This window comes from Mesocricetus auratus, unplaced genomic scaffold (genome assembly GCF_017639785.1).
Source record: "Mesocricetus auratus isolate SY011 unplaced genomic scaffold, BCM_Maur_2.0 Super-Scaffold_4256, whole genome shotgun sequence".
Lineage (NCBI taxonomy): Eukaryota > Metazoa > Chordata > Mammalia > Rodentia > Cricetidae > Mesocricetus > Mesocricetus auratus.
In genome coordinates this window covers 32,501,374-32,525,156 of record NW_024429182.1, presented here as the reverse complement: position 1 = coordinate 32,525,156, position 23,783 = coordinate 32,501,374, and the positions used below count along the sequence as shown (strand labels likewise).

At 39.4% G+C, this 23,783-nt stretch overlaps 1 protein-coding gene and 1 long non-coding RNA gene across 5 annotated transcripts in view; one reads left to right on the top strand and one right to left on the bottom strand.

Annotated features, from left to right (window-relative positions):
• The window catches only part of Rfx3 (regulatory factor X3), a 251,217-nt gene extending 249,615 nt beyond the window's left edge, over positions 1-1,602 (bottom strand). For 3 of the 4 annotated variants that reach the window (XM_040745977.1, XM_040745989.1, XM_040745998.1), the window contains exon 1: positions 1,362-1,602. Coding sequence is in view for 1 of the 4 variants with exons in the window: in XM_040745986.1 (XP_040601920.1) it covers positions 61-82 (22 nt within the window). In the remaining 3 variants the exon portion in view is untranslated. Of the gene's footprint in view, positions 1-60; positions 1,330-1,361 lie in introns of those variants that run through there. The other variant, XM_040745986.1, reaches the window with a different exon arrangement.
• On the top strand, positions 1,595-9,721 carry LOC121140466. The gene is made up of 2 exons (XR_005877308.1): positions 1,595-3,094; positions 9,267-9,721. It is a non-coding gene; the product is annotated as an uncharacterized LOC121140466 (long non-coding RNA).
• Positions 9,722-23,783: the final 14,062 nt, after the last annotated feature.

The following is a 23,783-nucleotide window of genomic DNA, read 5'->3' as shown; positions in this document are numbered from 1 at the left end:
TATGCTAAGTACACACATGCCTAGATCTTAACAGCCACAAAGAAAGTGAAATATACACACGTTTCAAGTTGAGAAGCTTCATACATTCTTTATGAACAACTTGACTTCAATTTCAACTCTCCAAGGGAAAGGAACAGAGATGAAGATGGGAGAAAAAAAAAACTCTCAAAGTATCATAACTGTCACAAATAGCGTTGTGAACTGAGTTCTCACAAAGCTTCCTTGTGTCCTTTTCCTGTTCATCACAGACAAAGTCTCAAAACCACAATGAAAATTGTTAACACTCTCCTGTGGGGAGGGAGGTGCATCAAAGTGAAACAGAACCTCAGGACTACCCCTCCCATCTCCACACGAAGGATAAAGCGCTGTCAGGAACCACCAACCCAAGTAGCACAGATGCCCTGCATCCGGTTTAAATCACAAGCGCGCGCACACACGCGCACACACACACACACACACACACACACACGCACACACATACAGAAAAGGAGGGGGAACCAGGAGAGAGACAGAAAGAGACAGAGAGAGACAGAGGAGACAGAAAGAAGGAAGAGGGAAGAGAAGAGAAAAGAGAGACTTAAAAAAAATCTCTCAGAGCAGCAGAGGCCCCTGGTTTCAATGTGTGTGCAAAGGGGGGAAGGGGGAGGGAAGACTGCTGAATGGATATTAAGACTGTTTGCTGCACAAAGAAAAATACAGTTTTTAAAGAAAAAAGGAATCCCGTGAGGCCAGTGATGGTCAAATAAGTACAGCCCGTTTCGCGGCAGGCAAAGAGGGGCCAAAACGAAGGGAGCGGGCTACGGGAAAAGTTCACCGAGCTACGAGGATAAAAATAACAAAACCCCCAACAAGGCCCCGCAAGTGAACAACAACAGCAGCACAGCACCTTTCGGGGTCCCCCCTGCTCACTGCTGTCTATTTCGATTTGGACAGCAGCAACCACCAGGCAGCTTTGCGAAGCAGCGAATTAAAGAAAGAGAGGGAGAAAGCAAGCCTCTTCTCTCCACCTGCCCCTCCTCCGGAGTGTCCGCAGACCTGGGAGGGGGGACGCTCCGACACCCGCGACGGACAGCAGCGGCTCCCTAGCCTAGCCCGCTCGCTCGCTCGCCCCGCAGCCCCGGCTCCCGCTCCATCCCAGAGCGCCCAGGCCGGCCGGGCGGGCGGGCAGGCGCGCGGCGCCCACACCCCCGAGCCCGCCGCGCGCCGGTCCATTGTAAACAAGCCCCGGGGACCGAGCCCCTCGAGCGGCCGCAGCCGGTGTCAGGAGGGAGACCCCGCAACAGCCACGCTCTCTCGCACACACGAACACACGCACGGACACACACGATCCCACACACATGTAGAGACCGAAGAATATTCACCTTGGCTGTGGATTATTGTGGTGTTGTTGGTGGGTGATGGAGATGGTGGTGGTGGGGAGGAGGAGGAGGAAGAGGAGGAGGAGAGGAGTAGTTGTTGTTGATGGGTAACAGTCGCCAGGACTACGGTGACTATGGCGCTTGATTCACAAGGCAACGGTTGCTATAACTCACAAAAGAGAGAGAGAGGGAGCGAGAGAGGGAGCGAGGGAGAGGGAGACACTCGCACGGGGAGGGGCTGGGGAGGGAGGAGGGGAGGGGGCGGGACCGAGCGCGCCGGAAGAAGCGGGTTCGGCGCCGTGACTGACAGCTCGGAGCCCGGGCGGGGGCCGCGGTCGGGATTCCGACGTTGGTTCCCCGCGGTGCGCTTAGACTTGGCGGGCCCGGGGTCAGTGCGAGTCAGGCTGGAGGAACGCCACTGCGGACGCCGGGAAGCCGGGGGAGCTGAGGGTCTAGAGGCCAGGGCTACTTTCCGTGGAACGAGCCCCGCCTGCCTCTGCAGCCCGCTCTGTGCCCAGAAGCCCCGCAGCCCCGAGAGGGAAACCGCGAAGCCAGGGAGGGGGAGTGACGACGGCCCCAACACTGCGAGACGCGCGCGACTGCGGGGGCAGACCCCACTTTGAAGAGTGGACTCCGCCCCTGGGTAACGTCATTTCCGGGGCTGGCCCGGAGAAGGGCCCGGATGTGCTGCGCTCCGCCCCCTCATCCCCCACTCCCAGACTTCCCCCCCTCCCCTCTCCATGATCGCCGGTGGTGGTGGTGGTCCCCGGTCGTTTGCGCCTCGCGGTGATCTCTTTTCCCAGACTCTGTGCAACCGGCGCTGGCCTCCAGAGTCTCTGCCGTGCTCTCCCCTCCGCCGTCCGCGCGCTCGCCCCCTTGCTCCTCCAGAGGCCGCAGCTCCGTGAGCGCGGGCGGCGGGGCGTGAGCGGTGCCTTCGCCGCCATCTTAGGGAGTGAGAACCGTGCCCGGTCCGGCTCGGCGCGGCGGGGCCTTTCCTGTGGAACCGAGAGGCAAAGTTATCACCCTGCAGGACCGGGAGCAAGTGCCAATGGGAAGGCGATTTGTGCCTCCCAGGGACGAGGGTCCATACTGGGCTGGGCTTCCAGGGAGACCCTTGCATGGTCCTGAAGATGCTCAACACCCTCCCCCACTCCTCCCGAGAGTTGACGGGCTGCGTTTGAGCTAGACCCAGGACCCTATTGCTGGTATCCGGTTTCCTAACAGGCCAGGCTAGCTACGGGTCTTGAGCTGTTTCTGACCGTTTTTGAGACAGGAATGGCTTCCGTCCATGAAGAACATGATTAGCACACAACCTGGTACCTCAAACTCCGGTTGATAAGGCACAGCTTCTAATAGCTCATGGTTCAAGCATATTCGTCCAATTCTCACACTGGAGTCCAGCAGGCACGTGCCCCTGGGCTCGCCAATACCTCAAAGCTCCAACATTTGCAGCTAAGCAGCTTATCCAAGACAATAACATATTGGAAGTCGAGCCTTAAGAAGTCAGTTCTCTTGAGGCTTAATTTTTGCACCTGCAAATAAGGGATTTGGGCAGGCATGAGTTCACTGTTAAAATAAGACTGATCTCTTTTTCTGTGCCCCAGACATTGTGCTAAGTGTTTTACATATATTATCTCACTTAATCCTGACACCTGTTCTATCGGATACATAATATTCTCATTTTAGGGAAAACAAGCCGTCACTTTATCTTTCCTCTCCGTGCCATGAAATACCAGGTAAAGACACTCTAGAAACCGACTATTGGAATAATCAATGTAAGAGTAATACTGAAGGCTTTGATAATTATGTAATGATTTGTGGTCTTGATTGTAAGTGAAAGTAGTGAACAGTAAAAAACAAGCCCACTGTGGTGGTGGTGACTAACAGCAGTTAAAACTCCTCAAATTTAGGAAAGTCCTTTTGCAACCTTTACGGATCAACTCTCTGCTAGGATGTTGGTTAGGACTGCTGGGTGACAGACACTACAAGGCTCTGAACAGCTTTGCTGCCTCAGCCCTACTGTCTGTCTGTTAGTTTTGCCTGTTTGCCCATTCTCAGCTGTTGCTTCTTACTGCTGTCAGTGAGCAGAGTTTTATTATCCTCCCCACCCTTTTAATTTACTGCTTTTAATCTTCACGAAAGGAAACCACATAATGAAGCTTGTGCAAAACTGTCTCAAGGGTATAAATAGATACTTTGAGGCAGCGTCCTTTAGGAAAAGTGTGACCTTTGCGCTTAGAACATTGTCACATCAGTTTCAAGCAATTTACAGCCTTCTTTCTTCCCAGCTTCTCTACCGTCTTTTTATACTTTCAGAATGCATACTTTATTTACATGAATTGTTACAAACTTAGGATATTTTTTCCTTTTGTGATAATTAGAGGTATGTCTTCTAATTGTAGTAAGGTGAATATTTAATTTCAGTGTTACTTAGCTACTATGCTAGAATTCAAGACACATTGATAGATCATGTGTTTATATTGTTTATGCATATACATATATGTATATATATACATATATGTGTGTGTGCATATTAAGCAAATCCTTTTGCTTCTCAGTAGTTCTGACAGGAACTCTTCAGGTCATCTCTAAAGCTGTGTGATTGTATCTTCATATATATCATACATATATTTCAGAAATAACTTGTAAGGGAATCTTTGGAAAGACCCAGCAGAAGGTTTACAACTATTATTTTTATAAGGAAAAATATAATCTGAGCTCAAGAAAGGTATCTTACAGTCCTTGACAATTCAATAAACTATCAATACATTTTTTGCTGAATTCCAAAAATGAGGCAGATATAGTTCCTGTCTATACTAGTCAGAATTACTTTTTCGGTGAATTTCAATCGTTTCCTTTGAACTTTGTTTCCACTCTAGGGCTGTAGTGATTGGGAGAGACATAGCTGAACACAGTTGTGTCTAAAACACTTGTAAAAGGGCAGCTCTGTCTACAAACTGCTATAGCATATTCTTAAAGGTAAACTTCCTTTTGAACATCATCTGTTAGGATAAGTCCTCCTATGGACACCTATTGCATATTCAAGAACTACTAAAGAACTGCAATACTAATGCTTGAGAAAAAGAAAAATGTGTATGCAAAGATAAAATACTGATATGCCACGATGTTGCTTCCAAAAAAATTGTATAGGAAATTTTGAAAATGTATGCTGCAGCAGCTTACCATTAAGTTAGTATCAGATCCTTTCTAAAGCAGAAATCATACCTCTTTTTAAATCTTCCATTTGACTAGCTGTTCTCTTCAATTGAGACACACAATAGAATCCTGTTCCCAACTGTAAAATGAAGGTTTCCTTTCAGCTAGTGTTGACTAAGTGTGTGCAGTGTTCAAACTGCTAGTGAGTCTAGATTACTGAGTGACTTTTCTGGATCTGAAATTCTGTGAATAGGTGATCATTGTAGCGGTCAAAGTGATTCAAACACTGCACAGTGGCTTGTAGTCCTTCTCCAGAGCCAAGGCAAATAAAATCTGGATATCATGTCTCACTATCCTCTGGAGCACCCCCCCCCCCAGAGAAAGCATGCTTCAATTTAGAAAAAAGTGCAGTAAGTAACTGTTTTGGTCAATTCATCTTTCTAATTGTGTTTTCATTAAGTACTACAAATAGCAGATTATTCAGCCATTGTGAAGTCTGTCTATTCCTATATAAGTATGTCTTAAAATTAGACTTTCACCCCAGTGCATAATTGACAACAATTGCTCAAGACCAAAGTAAAATTTATATATGCATTCAGCTCTTCAATTAATTCAGAACATCAAGTACAGTATTTGCACCATTAAATCCAAATATCTGGAAACAGTCCAAATGTCAGATGTCTATCAGCTAAAGGAAGCATAAACAAATTGTGATACAGTCACACATTGTAATGCAACTGAACAGTTGAAAAGACTATTGACATACAAAACAACATGAATACACTCAGAATCATTATGTTCAACAAAAGAGGCAGAGTGCAGATGTGCAAATCCACTTACATGAAATTCAAGTACAAGGAAAACTGATGTTTCCCTTGATGGCAATGGCAACATAGTGGGACTTATTGATAGAGAAGTTGAGAATTCTAGGGTGACAAGAATGTCCCATACTCTCCAAGTTGTTTGCCACTAGCCATGTGCTATTAAAATTTAATTCTAAATTAATTTCATGAAAAATTCATACAGCTATATTTTAGGTTCTCAGTAACCACTTGTGACAGTGACAACTAAACTGGACAAGGTACACACAGCATTTGTATGTTTCTGGATTTCGACCAAAAGAGGGTGTTCCGTTTCTCTTTTAACATTATGTGCATATAAATGTTTATATTTGTCAAAATTGTGATTAATTTTGCCTACACCCAAATCCCCAAAATCGCTCATTAGTCAAATTTTTAATAGATTGCCAATTTGATTAGCCCACTTTTTCATTGTTTTTATTCAGTTCTGAGAAAGAATCAGAAAATTATGCCTGGCAATTTTTTCAAAGATGTAAGTATGTCATGAAGTAGATGATGGTGATTTGCTGTTCAAAGAAATAAATCCAGGCACTTTAAAACCCTCAGTACCCAGAGACAAAAAGAAAACACTTTGGAGAACTCAAAGTGCACTCTAGAATACTTCAAAGAAATTTTTCCTATTGCCCTCTTAGAACCTTGGTATATGGAAAGGTGATAAATACCATATAACCTTGTGAGGTAACAGCAGAACTTGAGGGACACTGGTACTCTGACCACATTGTAAAAGTCAAATAAGCTCTCTGATCACTTGTAAGACTTAAAGGACACCAGGAAAATGCCCCAGTGGGTAAAAGCACTTGCTGCCAATGCTGATGACTTAAGTTTGATCCCAGACCCCACATGGTAAAAAAAAAAAAAGGACCAGCTACCACAAATTGTCCTTAGATCGCCACACGCAGGCACTCATGTACACTGTCCCCCTCCACTGCAGTGCGCACACACACACACACACACACACACACACACACACTTGCCATGGGGTGATAGACCATGCTCTGAGAACTGTTTAAAGCTTCAATGAGTATTATAGTCCAAAAAAGATTAGGATCATGTTTTAAGGCCTGCTTCACTAACTGGAATCTAATTTAGGATGTCTTTGGCACAATATAATGATAAACTGCCATATTAAGTATACACAACTAAGGGTTGTTTACAAGTAGCCTTAGTAGATTTTTATAAACATCTAATAGTTGAATTGAAATTGCAACTGTTCATGGTAAGTAGTTTCAGATCTCTGACATTTTCAAAGGCTCTTGAGGTACATGTAAATCCTGTAGCATTTGAGATATAAATGACCCTGAAAGAATAAGGAAAAATTCAAATATAATACAATTTGCATTTACTGTTTTTCCTCCATTCCTCTGAGTGAGGATTAATTAGAAAGTCTGGAGATTCACTGAGATGGAATCATGAGGAACTCTGAGTACTAGTTTCACAAAGATCAGAAAAATAAATTATTTTCCAAGATGATTAGTGCATTTTGTTCAGTACTCTTGTTTGGCACTACAACCTTTGCCTCACTCTGAAATTATAAAATAAACTACAGACAGTTTGAATATGCTTTATAGGATTGCCCTATTTGTAGCTTCAAATGTGTGACATGGTAATTACAGACTTCTTGTTAAATGTTATATCATTCTTCACCCAGAAAAATAATACTTAATGAACACTAATTTGTGCCAAAGACTGGTAGAAGGAGAAATTTTGATGTGAATCATTCAGAAAAGATATATAAAATTGCATGACAAAGAATTTTTAATCAGGTTAAACATGCATATTTTGAGATTAAGTTTAAAATTCAAAATAATAAAGCTGCATGAAATGCTTGTGTCTTTTCCTGTAAGTCAACACTCCCTCAGAGACCCCCAAACTCACAGCATTGTTTTTCTAGAACACCAAAACTTCATCAGTTTCTAAGCATCCAGCTACAGAGGGGGAAAGCACTGGGTGATGCATGAATAAGTGGATCAAAAATGGAGCCTAATGTTTAGTGGGAGTTCTGCCTGCTGAAAGCAAACGAGAGAGCACTGAACAGAAGTATGAGTAATTTTATAAAAATATTTTAAGTTAGTCGTTTAATCAAAACATTACAACTTGTTAGCAACTCTTCAAAATTCCACACCTCTATATTTGGCAGTTGTATTTTGGAAAGAATATAATCATGGAATTTTATTGTATTGTAGACTTCAGAAACTATGATGCTTACCTGTCAGCAAGGGGTAAGGTAGGCTAGAGGTTGAACCACTTTAAGGAAGCTGAAAGGACACTAGCAAGTTTCCACAATCTTAATATTAAATAAAGGCTAATAAAGCAATATTATGAGAAATAGAGAAAATGTAATCACTGAGTAAAATCAGCTGAAATGGCTACTAAAGAGTTTTGATGTTTTTGAGACTTCTGGTTTAGTGGAGATGATTGACTTACATTGTTTTGTTTTTGCTGTGTTGTTGATACTACTATTGTTTCTGCTGCTTCTGTTTTCATTTGTGAAGGAGGATGGAAACAATGAGAAGAGCACATAGTAGTCATGGAGGTAACATTTGATTAAATTACAAATAAGGTTCTCTAGGAAGAGGAGAAAGACAAAATCTAGGAAAAAATGTTGATAATCGTTTAAATTACTGAGTAGAAAAAAATACTGGGCTACCTACCTAATATTATTGGTATTCTGCCGTGTGTGATGTGTTAGTTGCCATGACACAAATTCCAAACTCCATATGGGCACAAGGGGTAGGGAAAACGAGAGGGAGATGCAGAGGAACTGAAACTCAGTCTCCCTGTGCTAGCTTATCTACAATTTCATTCTCTTCCACTTCCTTCCTGACATCAATGGGCTATACCATGGCAAGTCTTCCCATGAATAGGTGCACTGGCACAGAATTTATTGTAAAAGAGAGAGTAAGGCCAGGACATTTATTAAGAAGTCAGTGGACTAAACATTTTACTGAAGTCCCTTTTTACTTTGCTTCTCTCTGAGTTAATGCATTATTATTTCACTTCCTCCGTACCCACACGTTGGTAAGCAGACTCTTTGAACTTAAACCCGCACCTCCTTATGTAGATGAATTTTTCTTTCAGCTGCCAGTTAACAAATAGTGACCCAGTGACTTATTAATTATAAAAGCTTGGCCTTAGCTTAGATTTTTCCCACTAGCTCTTATAACCTAAATTAACCTGCTTTTATTAATCTACATTTTACTATGTGGCTTTTTACCTTTCTTTTCGTTCTGTATCTCCTGGTGTCTCCTCTGTGCCAAGCTTCATCCCATTTCCTCTCTTTGGCTGGAAGCCCCACCTATTCTACCTGCCTATTTATTGGTCGATTGGTTTTTTATTGAACCAATCACGGTGACACATCTTTACACAGTAAAATAAAATGTCTCACAGCATTAACCCCTTCTGTCTTACTAAAATGGAAAGGTTTTAACTCTAACATAGTAAAACTATATACAATAAGAATTATTATGAGGTAAGAATTGCATTCACAATGTCCACTCCATTTGTATTTGGCATATTTGGAGAAAATACTCTTATATATCTTACCTTGATGATTTTTATACCTAAACCATTTGCTATGATAATTTGTATTACCATCCTAAAACTATTTTGTAGACCTCAAAACATTTTCTTAGACAATTTAAGTTTTTTTCTCTCAATATTATATACTTTATACTTCTTGTTTTTTTCTTCAAGGTAGGGTTTCTCTGTGTAGCTTTGTAGACTAGGCTGGTCTCAAACTCACAGAGATTCAGCTGCCTCTGCCTCCTGTGGGCTGGAATTAAAGGTGTATGCCACCACCACCCAGCTAACTTTGTATTTTTTTATGAGTTTTCTTTTTAATTTTGTAACAAGGAAAACTGACTATAACTATCTTGTCTTCAACTCCATTCAGAGACCTGAGAAGAATATAACATTACCTGAGTAAACAGGAAGTTCCAAACAAACAACTTCCAAAACTACTGAAACAACAGAGACAACTGGTGGCCTGGACAATCATCTAAGGTTTCTCTGCAATATTGGGCATCCATCCTCAGCCAATGGGCCGATAATATCTGATGAACTTTTCTGTGAAACAGGAATTTTGAAGGACCTCCTACATTGTCTTGGCAACATTCAGCAGTCACTTACTGATTGTGTCCCATTTGTCCAGTTTGGGCAGCATACTGCCAGCATTTTAGGGAAAGGCAATTTCTTGCCTAATGGCTAACTTTGCCACAACAAATGCAAATTCTGTATGGAAGTTCGTTGATGCCAATCATCCTTTTTTGAAGTGAGCTGGTACCTCCAGGACCAGACATGTCTCACTGTCATGAATAGACTTAGGTTATTAAAGCATCCTAAATATTCTGAAGATCTCTGAAGTATTTAAAGACAATCTGTCTGCCTAAAATATATCAGTTTAACTCTGAAAATATACCTAACATGACTAAAGTTTGATATTATAAATGACCAACTACTAACCTCTGTTTCTTAATCATATATTACATTTTTAAATTAGTTGCATAGATATATCTTAAAGTAGATATATACATATACACAGTAGAACATATACACAGTATAACAAAAATAACCTTAAATTTGTATCAATATACAAAATATCTCAAACGAACAGAAACAAATGTAGAGTAGATTCTAACGAAAATAACCTTAAATTTGTATCAGTATACAAAAATACCTTAAACAAGAGTAGGAATATATAGAGTATGTTCTAACAAAGATAAATCTTAAATTTGTATCAATATGCAAAAAACCATACCAATGTAAAATATTTGAGATTAATAGTCTATTTTAAAGTAGATTTAATAATCTACCCTTTTATTCTATTCTTTCCATATCCCTCTTTTTCTTTTGAGAAAGAGATCCTTGAATCCAACCTCCCTTGCTTAGTTTCCTCCTTTACCATGACCAGTAACAATCTGTAGCCAAACCCCCTAAACAATTACAATATTCATAACCCACCAAACAATCAAAAACCACCTACCCACCTCTTGAGAATCTGGGCATCGTGTTCTCTAGACTGTTTCCTGTTGTCTTGGGGCAACAGTACCTTTAGGGAACCCTAAGAAAACTGGGATAATGGTCAAGTCTTGGGAGAGCTAGTTGTAGTATTTTTGGTTTAGTCTCTGTGACAGGAAATTTTAAAGCTTATCTGTAGTCTTGACTGGACCATCTCAACTAGCAGATTTGAAGTTGTTCTGGGTGCAGAATTTTGAGGAAATTGCAACAGAGACATTGTGAGAGGCTGGATCACCAGAGCTTTGTGTCTTCTTTTTTTTTTTTTTTTTTTTTTCTTCTGAGACAGGGTTTCTCTGTATTGTTTTGGAGCCAGCCCTGGATCTCGCTCTGTAGACCAGGCTGGCCTTAAACTCACAGAGATCTGCCTGCCTCTGAAAACACAAACCTTTTTATTACTTTAATTTTAAATAGTTTGCTTCACATGTCAATCCCAGTTCCTTCTCCCTCTCCTCCTCCTGCACCCCCCACCATTCCCCCAGCCTCCCACCCTATCCCCACTTCTTCCACATAGGGGATATTCAGAGTCTGTCATTTCACTCAGGGCAGGCACTCCCCTAACACAAACTTTTAAAGGGAACATATATGTCTTTATTAACACAGGATCCAGATACCCTGTGTATTTCCCATCTTTACATGGCTTATTTTCTTAATATTACTTTGTTCTTTCTTTAAAGACTTTATTACTTTTAAAGTAGTTTTTTCTATGACTACACCCATTTTCTTTTCTTTCTTCAGCATTTAAGCATATTTTAAAACAAACTATACATTTTTAGAGATTTTCTGTGTCTGGACCTGGCTTTACTAAGTACCTGCACCAAGTGAGATCAATTTTAAACTGCCATGTCAGCCGCCTCCTCCACTTGTCTTAGCGCATGGTGCTGCTATTGGCAGCTGACTCCAGCCCGTAGGCAGCAGCCAGGAGCCACATCTCTGTATGCTATGGCCCCTGTCTGAGAGACTGCAGGACTATGAAACAGTGTCTAGCTCCTTGTTTGTGTGTTTGGAACTTTGTTGTTAAAGGTTTCTCATGTTCTATGTGGAAATATGTGCTCCCATTTTGGATGTCATATATAAAAGAATTTTTCTTTGGGCTAAAGACATCAATTCTAAAAGCTCAGCCTTAGCTTAGGTTTGTCCCACTAGCTCTTATATCTTATATTAACCTGCTTTTATTAATCTACATTTTACCACATGATTTTTACCTTTTTGTTTTGTTTTGTTTTTGAGTCAGGGTTTCTCTGCGGCTTTGGGGACTGTCCTGGAACTAGCTCTTGTAGAGCAGGCTGGTCTCGAACACACAGAGATCTGCCAGCCTCTGCCACCCGAGTGCTGGGATTTTTACCTTTCTTTTGTTCTGTACTTCCACTTGTTCTGCATCTTCTGGTGTCTCCTCTGAGCCAAGATTCATCCCCAATTCCTCTGTTTGCCTAGAAGCCCCATGTATTCTCCCTGCCTAATTATTGGCCATTCAGCTTTTTAGTAAACCAATCACAGTAACACATCTTTACATAGTGTAATCAAATATCTTGCAGCATCCTTACCCTGTGTCCAGAGTTCATCTATCAATGACCCTAATGGCATCCAGCAAGCTAACAGATTACTTATCACTCTAACAGGGTTGTCTTAACAAAACACTATACACTGGCAGGCTTAAATAGCAGAAATTTTTTCACAATTCTGGATACTAGATTCTGGAGGTCAAAGAATGACAGAGTTGTCTTCTTCAGCAACATCTCTCTTGGATTTATAGATGCCCATTATGCACTCCTGACTTCATGTGATATTTTCTCGGTGGGTCCATGGTCTAATAACAAATTCCTAAAAGGAGTCCAATCATAGTGAATTAGGGTTCTAATAAAGACCTCACTTTAACTGAATTACTTCTGTAATTACCTTGTCTCCCATACTAGTCACATTCTGGAGAACATATAAAGTAGGAGGAGGGGATACAATTCAGTCCATAATACTTTTCTTTACAAGTTGATGAAAGCACAGAATGAATTATAAATATCACCCCAAGATTAGGTGTGAACATAAGAAAAGGGTAGCATTGCACTTACACGAAACACAGCATGTTAAAAAAAAAAGAAGGGAAGACATTTAAAAGGAGCTCAGCTTTATAAATGCACAAATTCCAATCACAAAACCAAGTGGTGGAGAGATTGAAGTGGGTTCTATCTAAGCAACAGAACAAAAGAACTAACAGCAATGGATAATTCTGATAGGCACTACTTTACCTGTTTCTTTCCTATAAGAGAAGAGCAACCAGTATTTGAGGCATGCCCTGAAGATTTCCCTTTCCTTTAATGTAAAATGAAGTCTTATGACAAGTCTGATCAATGGTCTATGCTGAGAGACAATCATGGAGCAGCTTCCAGCAGATCCTTCTTTAAAAGTAGTTTGCTTATGTGCTTTACCCCTTCTTCCTTTCATTTCTACTCCCTTCTCCATCCTGTTGCTTCAAACAAGGGTACCACCAAGACCAGTGCATGAAATGGTGGAACTCGACACTAAGTTCCTAATTGTGAGGTCAATACACTTCATATGTTCATTGGTGAAAGAAATACCAAACATGCTAGCTTGCCCAAGCCTCAATTAATGTAACCATTGTTTTTTACTCTGCACTGTTTTCAATTTTTTTCTATCATTTGTTTTTGCTGTATCCTTGTAACAGCTCTATAGTATGTTAACCTTGCCATTCTTTCTATATATAAAAAAATTCTTCCCAGATGGCATGCCTCACACAAGTAGTAGTTCAGTGTTGAACCAGTTTCCCAGATCCCTAATCAGTCCCTTTAGCCACTAGTTGAAACCCTTCTCCATGTTTTACCACAGGAGCAGACAAAGCCTATCTGGAAAACAAGGTTATTTTTGAAAGGTACATGCTGAACAAGAGGATCACACTTGGATTTAAGACAGTGCCATGGTTATCAAGGAAAGAAAAACAAACTAAATGGGAAAACTCTAGTAAAAATACCTTTATTCCAGGGCCTTCATTTACCTTGCTTAAAATATAGCCTAAAATTTGCAAAAGTTTCATCTGTGCTTTAAATATCAACAACTTTCCTTTAAATCCTTAAAAAGATTTTCCTCCTAAGAGGCTCCTGTGAAGTTCTGTCAACCTGAAATGCATTTGCTCCCTAGTTATCTGGCCATGACCAACTGCGAAGGGCCAGTGTGTCTAAGATCTGTGCCCCAAAGGGGCTTCTCTTTGGCCATATTCTGCCAGAGTCCTTTTCAGAACCCCAGCTGTGATAATCTCTGGTGCAATCTGGGAACAAGTTCTGCACTTCATTGTTAGTTTCCTCCTGAGAAAGACTCAGCTCTCAGCCAGGAGTGGATCCTACACTGGCAGAATCTGCTCCTCTCCTGCTGTCAGCAGGGGAGCTTTAAGACAGTTGAGGCTTTCTTAACCCCTCTTAAAGAAACTACAGAAAAGGAGATTTTAAAGGACATCTTGATTTGCTTTTTTCATGTTTAGAGGGAAAGCCCCTCTCCCCTCCAAAAAACTGGACTAGTGAAAAGTTTCTATTTCCTTCCCATCTGATACATAGACAGATTTGAAAGGGCCATTGGATCCACTGAAAAAAATGTGTATGCATTAAAATCCCATACAGTAATAATATAATAAAGAAGGGATCAATTTATTCACGTGCAGTACAAGTTCTAAAGACAAAACACAGAAGGTAATAACTTACAATGTTTCTGCTGAGATTTAATTCTAGGCTATAAGCAAACCTGGCTATCTTGCACAGTTTGTAAGGATGGAGTTGTCAAAGTTAATCTATCCTTGTGCTTTTAATTCTGACTCCTTGCAACCATTTTTTTCAGTCAAAAAAGTATTATACAGTTCAAATGTATGTTTATTATTTGTATCATCAGGCCATCTTGAGATAGAAATAACTTCATATTCTCTTTCAAAACAGCCTGACTGAGGATGGTTCACAAACAGTGAACTCATCCATATTAAAACTATGCAATTCAGTGACTATTCACAATGTATTACAATCCTCTAATCACTACTCTTACCAGGACAGTTGACATTTCTCTCAATTATTGTCAAAGGCCCCCTTGTGGATTTCTACTTTAGTCTCTTTCACCTCACTCCCAGTGGGAGAAAACTTGTATCTATTCTTAATACATTTATTTCATTTCCTAGAGTGTGTTATATAATAAATGGAACACATTATTTAAAACTTTTTCTTTGGGTCTGGTTTATTTGATGGAACATTTTTCATATTGTTATCAATAATTGTAATATGTTGTTGAATAGTAGTATACTAAATGGATATACCACAATTTCTTTCCATGGTTTTGAGACAGACAAAACTGCTGTACACATGTATGTGTAAATGTTCTTGTGGACAGACATTTTCATTTTACTTTGGTAGACACTAGGGAATGAAATTGCAGGGCCTTCATATAAGTGGCCAAAGTGCTTTCTCTGTACCTTTATCATTTTATTTTTCTAATTCCATTGACAACTTTCATCATACTTTAATATATATTTTTGTAATTATTGGTACTGTTCAGCATGTTTCCATGTACTTATTGGCTATTCTTTTTTCTTCTTTTGGAACTATGCATTCATATGTTGGTACTTGCCCAATGTTTGCAGCTGTTAATATATTCTTGAGAAAATGGAGTCATTATATTATTTAGATTTGGTTAAAGACTTTTTTTTAAATTTGGGGACCTGAACTCAGGTCTGGAGTAGGGGGTTGCCAGCAAATTCTTTACCTTTACCATTGAACTAAGTCTTCAATCCCCAAAGACAATTTAATTTCACCTTTTCAAACAGTAAAATGTCCTTTCCCAGCATTGAAGAGGACATACTACTTAGGACCAGAGATAAATTGTTTTCATTTTGTTTTGCTTGTTTTGTGTGGTGACATGTTGTTTATGATTTATTAAAGCCACTGGAGATCAAAATAGCAAAGTAGCCATACTAGTTAGCTATAGAAGCTAGGTGGTGGTGGTACTCATCTTTAATCCCAGAACTCAGGATAAAAAGGTAGGTGGATCTCTGTTAGTTCAAGGCCACACTGACTATACGAAATTGGTCCAGCCCCAAAAGAAACAGCACACACAAAGATGATTTCAGCACCTGGGATCACACACCTTTAATCCCAGCCTTAGGGAGGTGGAGACAGGAGTGATATGGCAGGGTAGAGAAAAGAATAAAAGGAGGAGGAGACAGGAACTGAGAGCTTTTACCTCTGAGGATTCAGGGAGACAGCATTGCCATTTCAGCTGAGTAGAGCTAAGATCTACTGGTGTGGCCGCTTTCCCTCTCTGATCTTCAGTGGCTTTAAAAAAAAATCATAAAATCAGTTTTGTTTTCGTTTATTCTATCAATCACATTAGGCGTTAGATTTAGGTAGCATATTTCAATACTCCATAATAAAAGATGAAAAATTACAACATTTACCTTCCTTAATCTTGTTATTATCTCTCTGATACCTGTTTTTCAAACTACACCATACTTTAACTAGATTTACAAGTGTTTCTATTTAGGACCATATGGGGGTGTCAGGAAACTGGTTAATGTTCCTTTAGCAAGCACCTACAAGTTTTGGATCAGGTATTTGGACAGCTTGTTAAGCACAAGACAGAGCTGGTAAGTGCTGAAGGGAAATTCTCAAAGACCTGAACAGGAACATGGTTAAATCAGTGCTGACTAAGGGTGCTGCTATATGTAGTTAGACTTTCTATTTTAATACTCTCTTGGTGCATGCACACACATTAAATAAATTAAAAAATAAATAGATACAAATAAAGTTTTACTTCAGTTTTAGTATATTTTTGTTCTTTCTGAAGAAGTTAAAATAATATTGCTTAATATTTTTGCCAGACTAAAAATTTGAAATAAAAAACACAGAGCATCGTACAAATCATATCTATAAATATATGATCTTTGATTTTATGAAAGCCTTACTTGCTATCATACATGGCAAATGAAGACTCAATTTGAGCTACTTTGGAAAATATATGAAGAATTAAGAGCAAAGAAATCTAAATACTAAACAAAAATGTAAAGATTTGTAAAAAAAAAAAAAGGACATCATTTTTCTTCCTTTGAAATATGCTTTCTTAATGCTCACACCTTGTTATATTTTTAGTCTTTTGCTTCTCCATAATTTGATTTATGAATTTTCCCCACAGAAAATCTAAAAGATTTTGTTGTTGTTTTGGCTGGGAATTGTACCTAGGATTCCACTCACACTAGGCAAACACTCCTAACACTCAGTTATACTCTCCACTCTCCCAGTCTTTTTATACTTATAAATGTTCACTAATGATCTTTTTACCACCCATCCTGCCTCAGCCTCCTGAGTAGGAAGGATTATAAGACGGCACTACCAGGCCCACTGAAGGGTTTGTAAATTACTAATTTCTTACTGCACTGTGCTGTATTTTTTTCATCAGGAATTTATATGCCTTGTGAACTATAAATGAGTTTTAGGGAGACATAGAAGCTATATAATTAGATTTTTTTCTGTATCTAGTTCAGAAATACACAAACAGGAGCTTCTGAAGGAAGAAGCAAACACCTTTTCATCTGAACCATCTTAACTTGCACTTTTTACCAAGGCCTCCTAACATAATTAGAAAGTTCTTGTGCTGCCACAGATGTTTTCAGGGTTTTGTTATTGTGAGCAGTGCTGCCATGAGCATGGCGATCTAACAACACGAGGGTCTAGCCCTCTGATTTGAATGTGTGTTTTAGACCAGCTTTATTACAGTGATTTTCAAGAAAGCACTTCACCTCTCTGGACTTCATTGTTGAGTCTATGAGAGGATTAGACTTTTTTTAATGCTATAGATAGAGTGTACATTGATGTGGATCACTCTGAGAAGTGTGAACAATGCAGCCACAGCCATTTGTGACATAAAAAGGGCTGTTCAGTTGTTGATAAACAGCCTGAAAGTAGCAGTGTTTGAACTCCTGAGTGGATACACATATGAGTTTTAGTAATAGCTGTTTGGGATCCACATTCTAGTTTTTATTAGTAAGAGTAAATATGTGTTTTGAAATGAGTCAGAATGTATGATGTTTATACTCTCCACCTTATATAACAATTCGAATTTAATAAAATTTTGTTGATGAAGTAATTATTAGTGCAAAGAAATAGAATCTTCATTTCTATACATAAAGATCAGATCTAACTGATGTCATTGTGTTTAACCAAAGCAAGTTGTCATTGGTCCATTATTTCTTTCTGTAAAGTTTAGCATAAAGAAACTACATTTGAACACAGCTGTAGGAAGGATTTTGAAATATCATTGAGATTATTCAAATGTTCAAAAAATATACTAAGGAAGTGCTTTGGACTCTAAAATATAACAAAGAAAAATAGGCTGCAAATTTGAAAAAGACAGGGGGTAGGTACATGGATGGTTTGGGAGGGGGGACATTATGTAATTATAATCTCAAACATAAAAACATATTTAAATATATACATATGCTCTGGTGTCATTTGAGTATTTCTTACATCTATTTTAGTCACACTTGTGGCTAGGTTTCTCTATGTTTCTATCTCTCAATATTTATACTGTTATTAATGTGACATATATGTTAAAACTTTATTATTAGTTAAAAATTAACACTATAAAAATTTCCAAACAAGGATTACTTTTATGTTTATGATATCTGTGATTCTAGTTCATTGAAACAAAAGTTTTGCAGAAAGATCGATGATTCACTCTGCACTTTTAAGTGTTATCATCATAGATATGGTGATAGTTAATATTTACTGAGGTTTTCTTTGCATTTGTGATTATTCTATAAATAAATTCACTGAATCCTTATAAAACAGATCATACCTTAATATCTATTTTAGATGTTGAAAAAAACTATGAACCTAAGAAGTTGAGTAATGTTTGCTAAGTCAGAAGTTAGTAGATAATGGAGTCACTATGCATTCTGAGTTAATGGTTTATAGACACAGTATGCTTTTCCTACAGGGGAACAATGGTTATGAAATTGACAGTTGGGACTGGAGAGATGGCTCAGCAGTTAAGAGCCAGGCCTCTCTTCAGTGGACCTGATTTTGATTCCCACCACTCGCATGTCAGTTTACAACTGTCTGTTAACTCCAGTCCCAGAGGATTCAAGGACACTGGCACCCATTTGGTACACAGACACACATGTAAACAGAATACCCATATACATAAAATAAATGAAAATTAAATGAAATAGATCATAAAGTTGACAGACTAGAGATCTCCTTATGTCAAATGCACAAATTGACTTCAACTGTAATAACCCATATTTTAAAAAAAATTTTAGCTATGTCTACAGATGCAGTAAAAGGTAAGTGTGTGATAGTTGCCCCTCTTAGAATAGTTCAGTTAAAGCCGGGCGGTGGTGGCGCATGCCTTTAATCCCAGCACTCGGGAGGCAGAGGCAGGTGGATCTCTGTGAGTTCGAGGCCGGGCTGGACCGACAGCCTCCAAAACAATACAGAGAAACCCTGTCTCATAAAACCAAAAAAAAAAAAAAAAAAAAAAAAGAATAGTTCAGTTAAAAGGCAGCCTAGTAGTGCATGCCTGTCACCTTATCAAATCCCCTGTCATTCTAGCACTCTCAGAACTGGCACACAGTGATTTCTAGAACAGAAGTACTGACATTTTTGCTCTTTGTTTTAAAGACAGAGTCTCCCTATATATCCCTGGCTGGTCTTCAACACACAGAGATCCTTCTGCCAAGTCCTGGTTCCAAACACAAGAACCATCCTCTTGTAAAGCACATCTGGTTTCATCTGTTGGTTAAAAAAATAAACATTTATCTAAAGTTCAAACTCCAGACCCCTCTGATAACATCTATCTCCATTTAAATGTCCCATGAACCAACTTCAGTGTAAAATACCCCAAACTGGTCTTTATTACTTTTATCATAAATTTTAACTTTTGGTAATGTTTTCCTTTTTTTCAGTGGTGGCTTTATCCTTCCTTCAGCTGCTGAACTAGGAATCTGGTCCACCCTTGACACTTCTGCTTCTTATTCTGCTACACTAATTAATTATCACAGAATGCAGACCATATTGTTTCAGTGCTGCCTTTCATACTCACAGTTGTGCTTCTCCACTGCCACTAGGGGAGGAGTTCCTGGATCCCTGGGATCATCTCAGAGTCTTCCCAATGTGTCATACTGCCTGGGATCTAGAAACTTTACAGGAGATGGCATCTGAAAATGAATGTCTGGTCATGTCTATTCTCTATTTAATCTCTTATAACATCATAGCTATTAGGGAAAATACTTAATTCCTAAACTGGGCACACAAAACTCTGGATGGCCCTAAAGAAGATGATCTTGTTACGCTCCATGTGTGGTGACACAGGATCATTGCAGGGACAACAAGGGAACACTCAGGAGGAGGACTTGGGTACCAATGCAGAACATGTCTCAACTGTGGTTTAATTCAGAACTTTAGTGGACAAGCACCAGGCTTTGCATCCTTTGGAAGTACCCAGTCAGGTCTGCAAGTGTTTTGTTTTGTTTTCTGGTTTGGTGGTTGATCTGAGAGTAGACTAAGGGCAGAAACCAGATCAAGAGCCAATCTCAGTTAAAGAACTAGATGAATGAAAAGAGGGAGCTACAGTTGAAAGAGACCAGAGACAGGTTATAAACTTGTATATGCTATTCATATGCAAACTTGGAAGCCATACTTGGTTTAATAGAAGTAAATCATATTAGAACAGATCTAAACCACTTGCTGTGACTCAGAGATCATGTCTCCCTGCCTGTCACAGGTCATTGCCTCACCTGAATCTCCTCTTCTACTCCCTTAATCTCTAACTCTATTCATTCCATAAATTGAGTTCAAGTATCCTCCCTTTGGTAAGAGTGGCAGCCAACGCAAATTGAGCATTTACAGTCTCCAGGCATTATGCCAAATACATAATCTCACTTAAACCTTGTTAGGAAAGGTGCCTCTATTTTCCTCATGTTGCAGATTATGAAATTGATGCCTAGAGAGATGACTCAATTTGCACAAGATCAAATAACAATTACAGAGGAAAGAATAAAGCCCAAAGAGTCAGACTCAAGATTGAACTTGTTACTACCATTGGCCTTCACCAATTCCCCAGGCTCGTTTGAAATGCCTTTCTCTGCGCATGTGTGCTTAAATCATCATACCCCTATTCCGCACTAATATCTTCTGCTCATCCATTTCATAGTGGTTGAAAAGTGCCTAACAATTAAGGCTCAAATACTGACTACAAAAGAAGAATTCCAATACGTTTCTATGTCACAAATTTCCTATTATTATCCATCAAGTTGCTTGGCATGTGCTATTTAGAACATTGAGTACTGCATTAAAGAAATTCATGCCAGTTACATGTGGCTTGTTATCTCAGTTAATTTTCTGTCCTTCCAAGATGTTTCTTTTATAAAATGTGGGGTCAATGAAAAAGAATCATGACATCCTTTCCTAGAGATAAATAAAATATTTCTGTCTTATGCGCTATGTAGTAGCTGATTGCGTCTCATAGTTGTCACCCCACAACATCAAGATAGTTACTCAAGCTGCACACAGCATGTGTTAGGAAAATGCTCTTCAATCATCCAGTCTTGATTTTTTTCTTTTGCCTTTGAAGTTTTATCTCTTATCTTCATTCTCTTTGTTTGGTATTTTTGGTGGGACCTTAGAGAACGATGCAACTTGTTGGCTTTACAGGTGAGTGACTACATTAGGGGCAGAACAGATGTGCCTGGAGCAAAGATTTTTATTCCAACCCATTATTTGAAATAGTTAGATCAAGGTTTGTTCCATCTATCAACAAATATCCCTCATCTTTGAAAGGAAACAAAGGTAGGAGGAGAAAAGTCTAAAGGGTACTGTAGAGATGTATGCTCACCTGTTTCAATTAGGTCCAAGAAATCTGACTCTGCCAAGTGCTGCAAGATGGGGATAAATGAACCTAGATAGTCTGCAACAAGGAGACCAGCAGAAGGTCTACCAGACTCTGCCTAGCTTCCCACCCATATCTCTGGAGCGGTGCAAACTGCTTTACAAGCGTCCTACAAGACAATTAGAAGAGTCTGAGGAACTTCTATCTCTCTTGCTTCTAGATCACCATCAGCGAAGTTCCAACAGCACAGTGAAACAAGAGTGGTGACCTAAATAAACTTCAACAGACAACAAGAAAATGGCTTGACCTTTCTGGAAGCTAATTAAATCACCTTCATTAGTAGAAGAAATTGAAATACAGAAGATATTCAATGGAGAACACCTGCAATATGAGCTTTTTTGAAAGCTGAGACAGTGGGATTGCAGTGAGTTCCAGGCCCGTATGGTATGGGTAACACTGTGAGACCCTGTCTCAAAAAATAGTGAGAAAAGAAGAAGTTGCTCAGTTGCTCTTGATTTCAAGAGACAACTTGCCAAGTTTTAAAGTGTAAGGGGAATGAAGCACCCATTGGAGTGCAGTGGATCCTGTCTGAAATCACAGATCTCCTATGTCTGCCTGTGTTTCCAGCACTCTCTGTTACAGCAATTGTAACATGGTCCAACATAATCCACCAGCCTTTGATGCACAGGGATTCCTGGCTCATCTAGCATGCTATATTTCAACACTGATGTCTTAGAATGTATGGCTGAGGAGCCAGGTGAGAACCAGGATATAGCAAGGAATCCTCATCTATTATGTCTGAGATTTTTGTTTTCCTGATAGAGCAGTTAGTTTTCCCATGCTTACATAGGCTTCCATAAAATTGGACTGTCCCTTACACTCTATGGCAACATTTTTTGAGTCAGATCATCTGGGTCTCCTTCGTTTTTCTACTTTTTGATTAAAAAAAAAAGCATTGAAGTGTGAAGTGTATTGGCTCTTCTCTGCTTCCTAATACCAAATGGATCACAGCTTTGAATCTGCTGAGAGCATAGCAGGTTTGTGGTAAGGGCATTAATTGGAGATAGACATCCATGAATATTCAGGAAGAAAAAGAGAACTACATAGTCCATTTTCCTCCCAAATATTTCCTTCTGAGTTTCAACCCTGGAAAATCTGATCTTTCTTTAATCAATCTTTTTCATTAAAAAAGATTTACTCTGGTTGGGGGTGGCTACAGAGGGAATTTCAGGACAGCCAGAGCTGTTACACAGAGAAACCTTGTCTCAAGACATCAAAAGAAGAAATTTATTTATCTTGTGTATATACGTGTGTGTACTTACGTGTGCCACATACATGCAGTGCCCTCTGAGGTGAGAAGAAGGTATCAGATCCCCTAGAATTTAAGTTATAGGTGATAGTGATATATCATGTAGGTGCTAGGATCTGAACATGTGTCCTCTGAAAAGCAGCAAGTGCTCTCACCCACTGAGAAATCTCTTCTGCCCCTATTTGTCATAGTAGAGTTTCTTGTTTCCTGTAGCTTTATTTCTATGATGGAAAATGGAATGCTTTTATTAAGATGTTTCCAGATATGACTTTATACATACCTTAAGATGTAAATATCTGTTATTGAAGTATCACTATGCATTCCTAATGACAGGGATCTTATTCTGAGAAGTATCGTTTAGTGGTTTCTTCACTGTGTAAACATGCCAGAGTATACTTACTAAGATGGCTTCTACAACATTAGCATTGACATATTTTGCAACACAGCGTATTCAGTGTGTTGCAAACCCTCATGTAACTCACGACAAATATTACAGTAAAATAAATGTGTTTTCTTAAGTAGGTTACATTCATATTGAAATAATATTTGTAATCTTAGTCAAATGGCTCAATGGTATACTCTTATAAAGATGATATCCATGCATTGTGATTTCTGGTAAGTATTTAAGGGAGAACATTGGATGAGGGTATAACTTCATGCTCTTTTACCATTAAAGAAATGAGAATTCATACGCCCCTATGTGGAATATAAGTCTAATAAGCTATATTCCACATAGCTCATCTTTTCAACTGTGATGTACTACAAGTTGGTGTGAGTTAATCATTCTGCTTTCAATATGACCATCTATCATCAAAATGCTCAGTGTTGGTTGTCCAGATGACTGTGAGTAAAGGCACTTCTAACAAAGACTGACTACCAGAATTCCATCCCATAGTCACATATGATAGAGAGAACTGACTCTTTCCAGTTGTCCTCTAATCTCTACATGCATGCCATGGCATGTGTGTGTACACATTTACTCACCCATTTGTCCACACATGTGTGAGTAAATGCTTTGCTTACATACAGGCATATGTACCATGTGTATGTGTAGTACCATGGAAGTCAGAAGAGGGCATCAGATCCCCTGGAATTGAAGTTACAGATGGTTGTGAGCTATCATATAGGTGCTGAGAATCAATCCCAGTTCCTCTGCAACAGTAAAGGTATTCTAAACCACTGAACCATTTTTCCAGCTCCTAATCATTTTTTAAACTTCAGTAT